Source organism: Pagrus pagrus (assembly GCF_965226575.1).
Source record: "Pagrus pagrus genome assembly, chromosome: 8".
NCBI lineage: Eukaryota > Metazoa > Chordata > Actinopteri > Spariformes > Sparidae > Pagrus > Pagrus pagrus.
In genome coordinates, this window is record NC_140192.1 from 31,870,742 (window position 1) to 31,886,379 (window position 15,638).

Below are 15,638 nucleotides of genomic sequence, written 5' to 3' on the forward strand. Positions count from 1 at the left end.
GGAGGAAAGGTCAACGGTGAGCACCTAAGGGCTGAGGCTTAACACATAGGGTCAAGCATAGTCAAGCATAGGCCAAAAGAACATCCTGTAACCATCGCCCTGTGGGCAAGCCACCTGCAGGAATAATAAAAGTAATTAGGGATGAGCCTAGTATTCGGCTGAAACAAGTATCCGGTACAGTAAATGTAATTTTCACGAGCACAGGTGGCATACAAGTAAAACGTAAAAAAACTGTCAATATCTATCTCTAAAACCAGGGTGATGAGATCAGATCTCCTCATACCAGAAACAAGTCTGGCTGCTGCATTCGGGGTAGACACTGGGGTGGGGTGCATTGTCAGCCCAGCGGCAGGCGGAGGCGTGCTGACCTCCTGCATCATGGACTGGGTCGAGGGACATGTATCTCTCTGTCAGGGTGGAGCTGTGTTTCCCTCACCAGATTCTATTATTATTTTTAATCATTTTTTTCTTTGGAAATGTAATTAGATGTTGGTTAAAATAATGACCTTGATTCATGACAGATCATGAGTTTTCGTCACTGTCAGGTCATACAGTCTCAATTATGATGTGAATTGTGAAGTGGAGTTCAGAAGACGCTGTGACTGCTGCTAAATTATATCTGGAACCCAGAAAAGAAAAAGTGGCACAGATCCTGTGCTACATGCAGGAGGACTCTCTCTCTCTCTGTGTGTGTGTGTGTGTGTGTGTGTGTGTCTGTCTGTCTGTCTGTCTGTAGAGCGACAGACGGAACTAGTTTTCAAACGTAGTCGTCAGTTATTTTTAAACGTGGGTGTATTATTTGATATTCAGCAGCACCTGGAGGCAGCACGAGGGAGCGCAGCGCGTTTACGTCACAGACTAACGTGCCTCTCCTACAGCTCAGCAGAAGAGACCCCAATCAATCAGCCAGTCATCGGTGTGCATCCATGTTGCAGGTCCTCGGTGTAGAGCAGAGAGCCTGCGGCAGACACACAGGCTCGCCCCGGAGCACCACCGCCTTCTGCCTCCATTCCTGAGCTGCGTCCTCACTGTTGTCCGTGTTTCTTCGGTTTTTCTGAGTCCTCTCCTCCTGAGCACCGGGGGATGGGGGAATGACCAGCACCGACTCCCCTCCGCCTTCGCCGCCGCCTCCTCCTCCTCCTGCTCCTGCTCCTCCTTCAGTCGGTACTCGTGTCCCCTGTCAGTCGTTGGAGCTGTGTCCAGGATGCGGGGCCCGCTGCTCGGCCAGGCTGCGGTTTTTGCGGCCCTGTTGGCGCTGAGCACCTGCTTGACAGGTGAGGAGCTGCTGCTTCCTGCTATCAGTAAAACACAGGCTGCATTAACTGTGTGTATCTCTGTGGTCCAGGCAGTGGCCTCAGGTATTCAGGCATCTTCTGTGTTCCGTATATGTCTGACTCCCCTGAGGGACCTCCACTGTGTCCATGGCACCAAGTGACCTACAGTACTGGGTGGTATGTAGTGGTGTTGATGATCTCCCGTGGTTACACAGTGTGGACTGTGTCAGTGGGGTTCTGGTACTCAGCACAGTGACTGTGTGATGACCTTAAATTGCCTGATTGTATTTTTCTGTCACTTTTCTAGAGTATTGTATTTGTATAATATTTTAGCCAACAGTAGGGTTAGGTCATTAGTTCATTGTCTCAGGGAATAGAGTTAAAGTCATTGAGTAGCAGCTTAAACTAAAATTATTGACAAAACAACAATTTAAAGACATCACCTTGAATTTTTTATTGAAAATGTGTCTTCCTGTTGTTTTTAGTGTTGTGCCACCCTCCAGCCTTAAAATTAGTGTGCAAAAATGTGTGTCTATGGGCTGTCTTTTACTCTCTAATATCTGCAGAGGCCCCAAAATTCAGGACTGGTCAGGCTTTGTTTCCGTATTGTTTTAGTTTTTGTGTTATTGTACCCTAAAGCTGTGGAGTCAGTGCTGAAAGGACTTGTCTTAATTGAATAGTAGATTCATAGAAAATACATTGACAACAGCTTTGATCAGAATGTATTGAGTGTCTAAATCATTTAGCAACTTAAACAGACAATAGACAAGTTTTTTGCTTCACTGCACCATATCAAGTAAATGTTGCTTCCAAAATGTAATGGCTGTAGAAAAATGACACCATCAGTGTTCACATCAGTTTCCTGAAAACCTTTGTCTGCTGCTGGGTATAAAACCGAAAAAGAAAAATGAAGGCTGACCTGCCACCTTTTCTATCTGATTTCACTTCTCCATCATTAAATGAGTGTGTAAAGCTCACACTGTACCTTGTTGGTGGTGGTTGCTACTCTTAGAACAGAAAGCGATCTGGTTGTCTTTACAACAATAGTAGGCTACTTCTGGGAGAAGTAAGGGAAAGCTTGTCGTTCTGTCTGGCTTCTAAAATGTTTTCTTTCTTTTAAATGGAATATCTTTGGGTTTTAAGCTATTGGTGGGGAAAAATGTTATCACCCTGATTGAGTAGTTTATAATATGTCCAAAAATATTGAAAATGTCCATTATATTTCCAGTAACCCAGGGTGATGTCCTCAAATTGCTTGTTTGCTGATGGACTAGTTACTAAATTGTAGTTCCTCAACTATAGATAAATTGATATAAAAGTAATCAGTCATGTTAGCTGTGTGTACTAAAATGCACATTATAGTTTCTGAATATGTGAGGATGAGTTGCATTATATTACCCATCAGAGCCACTGCCAGCCTTTCTTTTGTGAATGTCTTGAAGTTATGAGCAAATAGTGTTTATCCTGATGAAAATGGCCTACAGTGGTAATCCGTACTGATTTTACAGTACATCACAACCAATAGGACTTAGTCCTCATTGCAACATTCAGTTTAATGATAGAGGATAGAAATGATAAAATACAGAATGTTAAAGTCTGTTCTAAAGACATACTTGAGTCCTAAAGAGTCTAGGAGTGCTGACGTTTAAATAAGCTGCGTTACATAGATTTTCTACTCTGAAGCTGTAGTGCCTGTGTGTCCATGTTGTGTCCACAGTGCGTCCAGGCTTCTCCACCAGTGACGTATGCTGGGAGACCATACAACACTAATAACATTTGGCTTCGAGGTGGGAAATGGATGATTCAGAGGCAGAGAAATGTTTTCAGGGTGTGTCACAGGGCATGATGGTGTCACAGCCTTCATTATCAGCACAGGTGTTGGCTGTGCTCTGGTTGTCCTCACAAACACATTCCTGCTGTCAGAAGTGAAGAGCTCTCTGTCACTGACCTGGAGGACCACGTGACATCACACACACTCTATTCCTCTGTCATTTTATTCAGCATGCTGTCTCATCATCATATTGTGATGCACTCCAACACTCCTTGTGTTTCCTTCATTGTGTCCCACCACAGCACTAGAATCAGCAAAACCGTCCCGTGACACAACTGTACGACTCCTCTGAAACAGGGAGAATGACATTCTTTTATGTACGTACTGTTAATTAACTGTAAGGCAAAGCTTTAAGATATGATGTGTTATGACCCTGGCTCAAAGGAAGTCTGTGTTCCGTAAAACTGACTTAAAGGAATAGTTCACTCTAGAACGAAATTCAGTCATTATCGACTCACCCACATGCTGATGAGAAGTCCGGTGTAGTTTCTTATTCCTCAAAGTGCAGCTGGAGACCCGCGGGGGTACCCTCCGGCAGCAACAGCCCATATAACAGGCGTAAATGGTGCCCGAGAGGAAAAGGTCCATAAAACTACACAAAAACTTTGTAATATTCCTCCATACTACTCGTCCGCTGCAATCCAAGTGTCCTGAAGTGGCGACATCCAGAGTTTACTCGAAACGACGTCATTTAGTACATTTTTCTAGCCTAAACAGTCACTATGCTATATCTGCCTGGAGGCACGCTCCGCGTTCACGTGAGTCTCCCTCACAGCTGTTTGCACTACGGAAGCCACACCAGACAAGATCAACAGAACTCGCGATAGATACACACCGGTATTTACATCCAGCTGTGAGTTTCAAAGTTTCAAATCACTAGTGCAGGCATTCACTCACAGCAGGCCAGCCACCGGATTTTTTTCATCAACATTCATGCTTTATTCCCTGAGAAATCAATGAAGATTTTGAAAGACACCCTATCTCACAATGTTAAAACAAATTCCTGGATTTGTCCCTTTATCTGGAGCCACACCAAGAGTTAATGGGGTCTATTCTGGGCTGAGACTCATCCTCCATCCAAGTTTCATGGAAATCTGTTCAGTAGTTTTTGTGTAATCCTGTTGACCAACAAACAAATGGACACGTGTGAAAACACAAGTTCCTTGGCGGAGGTAATAATGTCTATAATATTGAATAGTATCATATTTTTTCGAAATGGTTATCGTACCTTGAAAATCTTGTTGTGTCTTGCAGCCCTCTGTCTCATCCCACATGAAATTAAACAGTAATACCACATTTAAACAGACCAGGGCTTAATTAATTGGAATCGATTAAAATGGAAATGAATCCACCATAAAACCTGATGTAAAAAGGACTAAACACAGGATGTTAAAAGACTGAAACACACAGAAATACTGATAAATAAATGAATACATTTCATTAGTGAAATCAGCGAATTGTTGCTCAGGTGTCATGGTCATGGATTGGCTGTCATCACATGACCTGACCTTGAATTGCAGTCATGGTGGTCATATATCAAAGATGGTCTGTAGTGTTGTGTATGTCATTATCACGTGACAGAAACTCCAAACGTTGGGTCATAACAACTACTGTATCTCTGCATGAAAAGTGGGATTGTGGTCAGTGAGCAGACCTGTAAATGTCTTCTTCTTGGTGGAAGTGCAGATTAAAGATATCACTGGAATTTGAAGGCAGTGGAGTTCCATTTCTTGGCAGTTTTACAAGCCTGGGCAGCCTCCAGCCCCTTGGTCTAGGGAAGGATTTCACATGTAAATTAATTTGTGAATATATTCACAAGAACTAGTTCCAAAAATAACCTGGCCTCATACATAATGTCTGATGAGGTACCTGCAATAAGATGGTGGAACATGAAGGGTTATGGGTCTGTGTAGCTACACTGACCAGCAAGACAGTCCCTAAGACTTGTCCTGAACACCATGCAAAGGAACAAGCTTTTTTTTCAAATTAACCTCATTCAGTCTCATTCTGGGTTGGGGAGTTGGAGGTCTGGACCTCTGGCTTGGCTGCAGTCCCTGATGAACGGAGACCAGGCTTCCACTCGGCTATTAAACCACACATAACCTGATTAGGACCTGTGTTGTGTGAAGGAGGCTGCTGCTGCTGCTGCTGCTGCTGCTGCTGCTGCTGTAAACTCATGGACGCCCTGTACTGCTGCTCTGCATGGCTGCAATAACATCACCATGTTCTGCTCAACGGAGAGCTTTTTCACAGATGACTTTTGGCTAAAAATAGCCCAGTGGGCTACAGCTTGGCTCAGATTTGTTTAGATTTTGGCAAAGTGGCACCATTAAAAGTTTGGTGAATCAACTATTAGCTGTTTCTGTGTGTAATGTACCCATGGATGTAGAAACAACTATCACTAGATTACTTTAATGCTGAATCCATTCATTATCAGCACACCTACCAGTGTGACTTGTCTTTCTCTCTCTCTCTCTGTCTCTCTCTCTCTCTCTCTCTCTCTCTCTCTCACTCTCACTTTGCACATGTCTCACCTATTAGCAGTGATCCTCTTTTACCCTGTGAGGTCATCCATAAACCTGTGACCCACGCAGCTCTGAACTCAGACAGCATGTGTGTCACGCTGTCCGTCTATCTGTCCATCTGGCAGGGACGGCACAGGAGCCATGATACCACTGAGGAGACCACTGAGATCCTTATTGAGAATACTGTGGCAGCATTAAATATCATGATGCTGTTCACATGAGGCTGACTGCCTCAGCATGAAGAGAGTCACTCTCTCTGGCTGCTGGCTCACATGCTACATTCTTTGGAGACCTGCTGGGAACCTGTCCCAGGTGATGGAAGAACTTTCTAGACTTTTATGTATGGAAAAAAAATCCAAAATTATTCAGGCAATAAAATTGAACAATGGTTCCCAAGCCCAGGCTTGGTACCCCCACAGGGGTGGCAAAATAAATCAGAGCTGGTTGGAAGGGTTGTCAGCAGGGTTGCACAAAAAAACTACTGAACGGATTTGATCCATTTGAAGGATGGGTCTCTGCCCAGAACAGACCGCATTGTATGTGTTCCTGTGTCAGACGCATAGGGACATGGAAGGAAAATGTGTCCCCAGCAGCCACTTTGGTGAGTTACTTCGTGGTTTTAGGCAAAATTAGTGCTTTGTTCACATAATGTAAAAAAGCTGCAGTTTTAGCCTGAAAAGTAATCGCGGGAAACACAGCCTCAGGAGAAAAATCAGGCTAAACAACCCCAGATTACCTGCAGGTACTGTTTCACGGAGACATGAATAATAATCACTGTTCAGTTCAGTCCTGTGTAGCATTGGCCTGCTACAGTACAAAACAATTCCAGAGGCAAGAGCATCAGTTCATTATGTTATTAGTTTTTTTGAAAATCATGCACAGACGGCTGCATAAGAGTTTGTCATTAAATAAGACATGGCATAGAAAAGTGTGTCATCCTTAAGAGGAGTGCGCGTCGTAGCTTTGCAAACCCCTGGCAACGAGCTAAAATGTTTCTATTTCCTCTATTTACCCATTCGGTAAGTGGATTAGTTCTCTTCCCCAACCTCTGCGCTATAAAGTCACTGGAAAGTCACCCACCTCCTAGGCTGAGCATTCCCTGAAGCTACACAGCGCACTGACCGGAATACAGGAGGTAAACTCCATTGTCGGAGGATATCCAAGATTGCCTATTTGATGCAAGAGGCATCACTTGGTTTTGTTTTGGTGGCCAAGTGTATACTGAGGCTCAAACGTGTACGAGTATTTTTTGTTTGTTTGGGAGATCTTGAAGAGGAGTGATTTGTCTGTTGAGAAGAAGAGACACGGGGTATTTGAACTGTGGGTTTATACTGGGGCACTGAATGTATAAATACACATTTTTGGTCAGCTAATTTCTTGTGTGGGGGTTTCTTATTGCCTGATGATTCCTGGTTGTTAAGTAAGGGGCCATGCACGGAAATACATGGGTCCTTTTTGTAGGTTTGACTAATAACAAAAAATATGTATATATTCTTGTCAGATTTAGACTCTAACTGGCACTCTGGCACCATCAAAACGCTACAACTTTAAATCTAGGCAAGTGGCATTAAATTATATTTTTACCAATTAGGGCCATCGAAATAAGCTGGTAACACAGACGGAAAAACTCCTCACCCTTCAGCAGAATTTACTGTTTTGAATTAAAAATAGGTTATCAATGAGATTCATGTTGCAGGGCTTGTGTTTAGTCGGCATGACTGGAAATGAATTCTAATTCTGTTCAATCAATGCAATACGGTTCATAAGACCTGTAGCATGTAGGAATTGTTGGAAGACAATTATGATGAACAATGTTTACAATTATAATGTGATGGCAGTGTCTAGTTTGCACTGGTCAGCGATGTAGCTTATTACCAAGGTAGCTAGCTATATATCCAGCGCAGTGACTTTCTAAGATGACACAGTGCAGAAGGTAAAATCTCCCAACGTGTAAGGTGTTTCCTGGCTCATGGCTGACTAGCTAGCTGTATTGAGCTGTCAGACAGCATGCAATTGTGAGTCCACCTTATTGTGCGTTCAGTCTAGATTAAATGCTTCACTGACTGTTTTTGAAAATCCCCAGAATCAGTTTAGTATTAGCGCTAGTTTTGATGATGAACTAGACATATTCAGTCACTTTCTCTCATCACATGTCATCAGTATGAGAAGCCTACCATGTCACATGTCTGAAGTATACCCAGTGCAGTCAGTGATGGGTGGACGGACACTCTTGTGTGTTTTGATGCTTTAAATGTAATCTCTCTGAGTGATGGATTGCTGTTGTATGTTTGGCATGGCCAACAGTTTTCTATTTTTAATAAATCTTTGAGATCAGACCTAAACTCTGAAAACTCTACACTGAAACTGTCTCAGTGTAGGTAATTACAAACACTACAATAGTACAGGTAATGCTAGATGTTAAGATGTCATGTTTTGTGTTGCTTATAATGTCATTTTCAGAATAAAATAATTAGGAGAGTGTGTTGTACAACATACAACAGAAATTGTTATGAAAGTCGATATAAAAATCTACTTTTATTAGATGATTCTCAAGCGTACTTGGTGCGGTCTTGTTTTGTCTTGTGCAGGCTGACGGGAGGAGGTGGTCTTTTGTGCATTTTCTGTATGTCTATTGTATTTGACCAGCTGACACAATGTGGGTAGTAATATTAATGATAATATTATTTTTCTCTTCAGAGTAGACCAGATTGCATTTCAATGACTAAATCTTCATCCAGGGAAAACACCCCTAGTCCCCCTAGTTGTACCAAGTTTATTCTAGCCAGTTTTCATCCCTGGTAGCGCTGCAGAATCACATTATAATTCTTTGTTTGTCACTATGACTGACACCTTTCATGCTTCACAACAATATGTTTATCAACGTAAACATATTGATCAGTGCAGCCTTAAGATCAAGGAATAAGGTATTTAAACGATTCGATCATGTGTTGATGTCTTCAAATCGAGGTTAAGACTGATGTATCACTCTGATATTAGGGATGTAACGGTATGAAAATTTTACACGGTTATCGGTATACCGCGGTATTTTTAAATTGTCTTCAAAATGTTGAAAAAGCACTGATACACTGATGAATTGAAATAATTTGACCAAGATTTATATTTAAATAGATTTATTATATATTAAAATAGTCTAAATCCAAAACCTTGCACTGCAAAATCAGCATTAAATAAGTATAAAAGACGTATCAAAACTGTGCAAAATAAACCTTAAATACAGTAAATAAAAGACAAAAGTGTTACTTATGTTAAAATAACACAAAATATGTAAACAAATCAAATGAATAGCACAGTGGGTGTGCTTGTTCTCTCCCTCCCATATCTCCTCAGACGGGATGCATGCATCTCTGTTATGGAGTTACAGAGGTAGAATGAGATGTACTGGCAGTAGGGCTGTCAATCCTTCCCTCAAATCATATTCGAATTTCTAATGCTTCTTATGTTAAATATTTGAATAATATTCAAATTTTTTAATGTTTTTTTTATTTTTTATTATATCATTATACCAGCTTATTATTAGGCCTACGTCCCGCGTCCAATAGAGGGCACTTCAACCAAATCTGTTATGTAACATTTGCAACAAGTTTCACCAAATCAATACAAAACTTCATGAAGGGAAATCGAAATGTTATTAGGCCAGATACACATATATAGATATGGCCAGAAATGTATAATAAATATATAGATAAGATATAATGCCAGAAATATTCAAGCAATGATGTTTAATGAAGAAGCTGATGTTCAATCATTCACCTTGGCTCAATCTCGCAGATGAACTCCTTAAACCCGTCCCCCTGTGAGATGTTAACTGGCCTCATATCTTTGCAGATAAACTCAGTCAGCTTTTTAGTTATCGCCTCTTGCCGAGCAGCTGGCAGACAACGAGATGAGGAGGGAGGCAAAAACGATGTTATTCTTGCCTGTTTTAACCGTGGCTCTTCCTCAGTCGCTAACAGTTCTGCGTACTCAGAGTAATGCATTGAATGGAGGTGTGCTCATGTTGCTCGTAGTCGAGTGATACTTTAACGACTTACAGCATAACTTGCAAATGATGGTTTCTCTGGATGTAATCTTCCCGTTTCCAGATGACGCTTTTTAAGTTTTCAGGAGTTATGCTTTCCAGCTCTGCGTCTGTTGGTGCGCTGCTCCCTGCCATCTTGTAAGCATAACAATGCCGAACGTCACGACGCACAACGTTGATTTTAATTTGCGTTGTTGCTAAGGCACAAGTTCGAACGTCAGTTTCCACACTCAAATCTTTTTTTTAAAATTCGAATAGCGAAGTTTGTTTAGACAGCCCTAACTGGCAGTAGCACTCGATTGGCCAGCAGACCCTCTCTGTGAAAAAAATGAATAGAAAATGTCATTATTAATTATTACTGTCATTGTTGCTTGGATAATTTTTTAGATAAAAAAAAAAGGATTATTGTTAAATTAATTATAAATACGCTATTTTGGCTCTTATCTCTATCACTTGTTATATTCACCATTTTATATTATTCTTTATATATAGTCAATTCTACAAGTAATCCACAAGTATTATATATTTCTGATATTACTTATATATATTGGCTGTCTGTCTCTCTGTCTTGCTCGTCTGTTGTCAATGGACTTGGTCAATCTGATTGGTCAAATGGCTGCTGAGCCACAGGTAGACGCTGCTCCGGTGAACGGAGCTGAGATGAAAGTCAGTCATCTGTCAGTTTGCATTCACTAACTCAGTCCACCCAGTACGTGTTTGTCTCAAATCCTCCTCACTGCAGCTCTGCATCAATATTTGGGGAATTATTAGGTCGACTTTAAAAAGTGAAATCTACAATTAATAAGCGGTTCAGATAACGTGCCAAATCACGGATCATCTTCGTTCAGTTATACCACTATCTGGTCAGTTTACATTAGTGACAACAGCAAATTAGACAGAGAAAACTCGACATACACATACATCATTCACCCGAGCTAAAGGTTAACTTACCTTGCATTCGCTGAACAGTTGAGGGCGATGGTCGCGCAAATGAGAAAGTAAATTGGATGTGTTGCCGCCCCTCGCAACCACTTTCTTCTTGCAGCTTCTGCAGATAGGGCTGCCATCCTCGACCAGCTGTCCCTGAGCATTCATATATTAACCAAAATACGCCCAGACTTCAGATTTGGTTCTCTTTGAAGGCGTAAAAATGCCTTAAGGGCCGCTACCATCATGTCCTCCCTCCGCCATGTCTTCTTCACTACATTACCTGCGCCTGCGTAGGGAGACTTGGATAAAGTATCTCGCGAGTTTTCCACACCGTGTTTATCGACCGCGGCGGTTACCATGGTAATTAAAAGTTAAGCGGTAACCTTCACCGTCGGGTTTTACCATGGTTTACCGTGATACCGGTAACCATTACATCCCTATTATAAATCAACATTCCTGCCTACAGGGCTGCCCATGGAGGCAAGAGTCATGGGTTAAGTGCAACAGCATTGGCCTTAAAGAGCCTGCATCTGCCAAACCTCTCCAGAACATTAAGGACACAACATTCAGTACAGCTTCACATGTAGTGAAAGAGAAATGAGAGAATGAACATGTTTCATTTTCTTTGATCAAACACAGGACAAAGGTTGCTAGGAAACTATGGCTTTAGAAGAAAGTGTATTTTACACTGTGGGAATGTCACTGTCAGAATCTCTGATATAATGAATGCTGTAATGTACTTTGCAACCTTTTGGCCTTGATAAAGCTGCTCTGCACTCAGCTTTATTTGAATGTGGATTTATTCAAAGCAGTGCAGTTGAGTTTCACAGTTTTATGTGTGACAGTGACTGTATACAATAAAGGGATTTTCTATGATGTTAAACAGAACAAAATCTCCAAATAGGGTTTGACTAATCTGGGTTAATGAAAGACAGTTTCTGGCACTAGATTTGTTCCCATGTAAACATACCTTTTTTTCTACCTGAGTGTTTTCTCATTTTCTCATGTTGGAGATTTTTGCAAATGCTTCTCCTTCATTTTACTGTCTTTAATGTCACTGGGTCCAGGTTGGTGCTTACTCGTCTGCAGTAGTGTATTCTTTCATTACACTTACAGAAGCCTTTATGAATCATTTAAGTTTCAGCTATTTATTTTTCTGTAAATTAACTGGCTGCATGCAGCTATTTCATCTCAGGCACTCAGGATCACTGTGGTCTACAGTATACTGCAGCTGAGAGAAACAGTACCAGTGCTTCAGCTCTCCTTCATCTAGTTGTAAAGTTTTGCATAGATTATTCACTGCTGTTGTAGTCTCCAAGGGCAGGCCACTGTGTGTATGAATGGCATGTACATTTTGATAGCTGCTTCAAACATGGCATCAATTATAGTGCAGCAAGAACCATTACATAAACACATGCAACTCCATTACTGTTGCAAATGAGTAAGTAAGGTTTTGAATATTTAACAAAGGCCCAATTTATTGTGCAAAAATAAATGAAACAGAATATTAAAAAAATAAATAGCTGTGCACTCTGCAAATGAGATGTTGTTTTAGTCGCATATTATAGAAGAGTTAGTCTTCCACAATACTAAAGAAATGTGCACTTGACCTGTTTTCAGTGTTTAGAGTTTGAGTTATCACTGACAGCCCGGCATGAAAACACTGATCATTTCCTCCACGCATTTGTCATCCCTGCCTTTTTCTGCTTGACACACCAACCTGAGACAAACCTTCCATCCTTGACTTGTGTATCTGTCCGATGACTCACCCCCTGATGATGTCACACCTCCTCAGTTGCCATGGCAGTCGTCATGGCAACCAGTGTCTAGGTTCCTGTAGTGAAGACGAGAGTTATTCTGATGAAGATGCTAAAGGGGTTAATATCGATAGCTGGGTCTTTTCCCTGTGGCATGGGGAGTACTTCCAGAGACTCCAGCTCTTTTCTTCTCTTTACACTGGGCCAGGGCTCAGATGGCTTGTGGTAACTAAGAAAACAATGTGAGAAGTAAATGGATTCACTGTTGCACCACAACAACAAGTGCAACAGATACTCCCTGTGGGGAAGCATATGGAGCAATGCTGGGCTTCTCAGTGAAAGTATTGTAGGGGTGCAATGGAGGATAAACCCATTTAACCCCATTTTATCACTTTTTATTCATATTTTATTCACTTATTCACTGGCAGAATTCTTTTGTGGTTTATTTAATTGTATACATCTACATATTGTGTGAAAAGGATGAGAATACTATCATGTATGTTGTATATTACTAGTTAAAACATTTAAACAAGTGTAGAAATAGACCAAATACACAATTTAAGATTGAAAGAAACATGGTGGTTAAAAATTAAAGCAGTTCAGTATGTAATTACAATATGAAAGTCTAAGTACTTAATGGCAAGATTTTAAAGGTTAGTCTTATGATGATTAGGAGTATATGAACCCTAAAATGTGTGATTGATGGCACTTAGGCATACACACAGACATGAGAACATCATGTCTGTGAAGTGACCCACAGTCTGACATGCATAATGACACAGCGTGCAGTGATAGACAGGCAGCTAGTTTGGTGTCAAGTGTAAAGTGGTTCGTTCAAGTGTCCTATAGGTAGATCTTATGAATGTATAGCAGACCTGGACGCTAGGGCACCACTCAGGCTTACTTCCAATTTTGCCCAGTGGCCACTTGCAGTATTGCAGCTATATAGCCCGAAAAGCATTTTCCCGAAAGAGACGTCTGTGAAACTTTAGGTTAAGAAATTAAACCCGGTTCTCTTAAACATGAGTGAGGTATCTCACTATGGGACACGCTCCCTGTGCTTGTCCCCAGAAGCTATTTTCCGCTACGCCAGTCCTGACTGGCAGACAGACGTGATGTCCACTCCCTGGAGGAGGGACTTCCTACTCCTTATAAAAGCTGGGCGTAACGTAGGGCTGGGCGTTATGGACCAAAAGTCATATCCCGATATATTTAGGCTGAATATCGATATACGATATATATCCAGATATTTTTTCCGCAAAGTGAGAGCAAATGTTCAGTCAAAGTCAAAGCCAAATATGACATGTCACAAGTAGTTTTATTGAAACCGACTATTTCAGTGAACAGTTGCAAAATCAAATGAATAAATAATAAACGGGTTTCTTCACCTGGTTCATGAATAAATGCTCAGCTGTTCAAATAACAATAAAATGTAAACATACTGTATAACAACGGGAGTACCTTTTTTGAAATCAAAGCTCCGTAAGGTGCACATTTAAATAAAAAAATAGCCTATACAATAAAACAGGCCAATCTTTTTCTGAAATAAATATATTTATATGAGAAAAGTACAATATCAACATTTTTTTTTGTTTGACAACTATAAATGGCTTATTAAAATCAAATTACAGATTTTATTCTCCTCTCTAACAAATCCACAGATGCAAATAACGAACATTACAAAAGAACAAAATATGACAAACACTAGTAAGGGCAGCATTTATATATATTGGGCGCTGCTCTTGTGGCGACCGGCAGAAGGCGTTGGCGGGTGCATTGTGTGTGTGTGTGTGTTTTTAGTTGTTTATTAACTCAACAGTGTTTACTAACTTCCAAACCAGCGGCATCCTGTCTTTAATGCTCTTATGCGCACTTTTCGGAGAGTTTTGTAGCGCTTGAGTCGAAGATGGAGATAGTATTTTTACTTTTCCTGACGGCCACGCTGAATCTCACACTGGGACTGGTTGTGAATCCTCCTCACACAAGTAGGATTCAATACAGTCGTGACATCCTTTTCGGATTTCAATCGCATGGCCTCCCAGTGGATCTACTTGTGGACTTTTCCCCTTCCAGTGGCGAGTATGTTTTTATCTGCAACAATGACTTTATGCGCACCTCTACAAACACTCGGAGTGAGACGAGGAAGAGGAAGAGGGGAAAGAAAGGCGGTGTTCGACAGCGGCTAAGGAAGTTGACCCGGGCTAATCGTCTCCCCTTACCGTCTATAGTCCTGTCAAATGTCCAGCCTTTAAAAAACAAGTCTGATGAACTACAAGCTTGTGTGTCTTTCATACACACGTTTAGGGATGTGTGTGCTCAGCAGACGTTGTTGCTTCCTCCATGTTTGTTGAAGAGTGCCGGAGTGTGTGTTCCTGCCCCTCCCCCCTCTGTGGTGAAAGAGGAGGGGCGGGGGGAGCACTGCAGAGAGCTCCAGGTCAGCAGCTTGCCTGGAGCAAGGATCACAGCGCAAATTTGAACTATATCAATATATGCGATATGGTCTAATTCCATTTCACATTTAAAAATATATCGATATATTTTTTATATCGATATATCGCCCAGCCCTAGCGTAACGTCATCAGTCTGAGCAAGCACATCTCTTCCTCGCTCCAGACAAGGAGGGTGGTCTGGTGAGATACCTCACTCATGTTTCAGAGAACCAGGGTCATTTCTTAACCTGAAGTTTGTTTCGGTATCTCACTATGGGATATAGAGACTCCCGTTTTACCAAACAAGTTCACCTTGAAGACAACGCGTGTTTTAAAGGAGAGCAGTTTAAGCCCAATCTGATGCAAAGGCTCAAAAGGTGGGCACGACAGTGCATCAAGCACCAAGGATGAATCCCAATGGGCAGCCAAGTTCCTTGACACTGGTCAAAGGCGCCTAGCTCCCTTCATAAACTGACAAACGAGGGGATGCTGACCTGCCGTCTTGTCTCCAAAGCCTATGTGACACGCCGATATAGCGGCCAAGGACACTTTGACAGTGGAGAATGCCAAACCTTTGTCCAGCAGCTCCTGCAAAAACATCAGAATTACAGAGATGGGGCTCTGGAAAGCTATCACCCCTGTTTTCACGCACCAATCCTCAAATGCGCGCCACTTGCCATCATGTGCACAGCGTGTCGAGGAGGCTCTGGCACTCTGAATAGTGGCAATGACACTGTGGGAGCCCAGTGGTAGCCAGATTCAACCTTTCATGGGCCAGGCCCATAGAGCCATGCGCTCCGGATGAGGATGAAAGATCCCTCCATGCGCCGGCGTCAGGAGATCCCTGCGGAGG

The 15,638-nt window shown here is 41.8% G+C and overlaps 1 protein-coding gene across 1 annotated transcript in view; it reads left to right on the plus strand.

Annotated features, from left to right (window-relative positions):
- Positions 1 to 795: 795 nt before the first annotated feature.
- Positions 796 to 15,638, plus strand: part of npdc1b (neural proliferation, differentiation and control, 1b) — a 59,650-nt gene continuing 44,807 nt past the window's right edge. The window contains 2 exon segments of the mRNA XM_084360335.1: positions 796 to 1,182; positions 1,185 to 1,274. Of these exon segments, the coding sequence (XP_084216461.1) occupies positions 1,092 to 1,182; positions 1,185 to 1,274 (181 nt within the window). The 5' untranslated portion in view covers positions 796 to 1,091.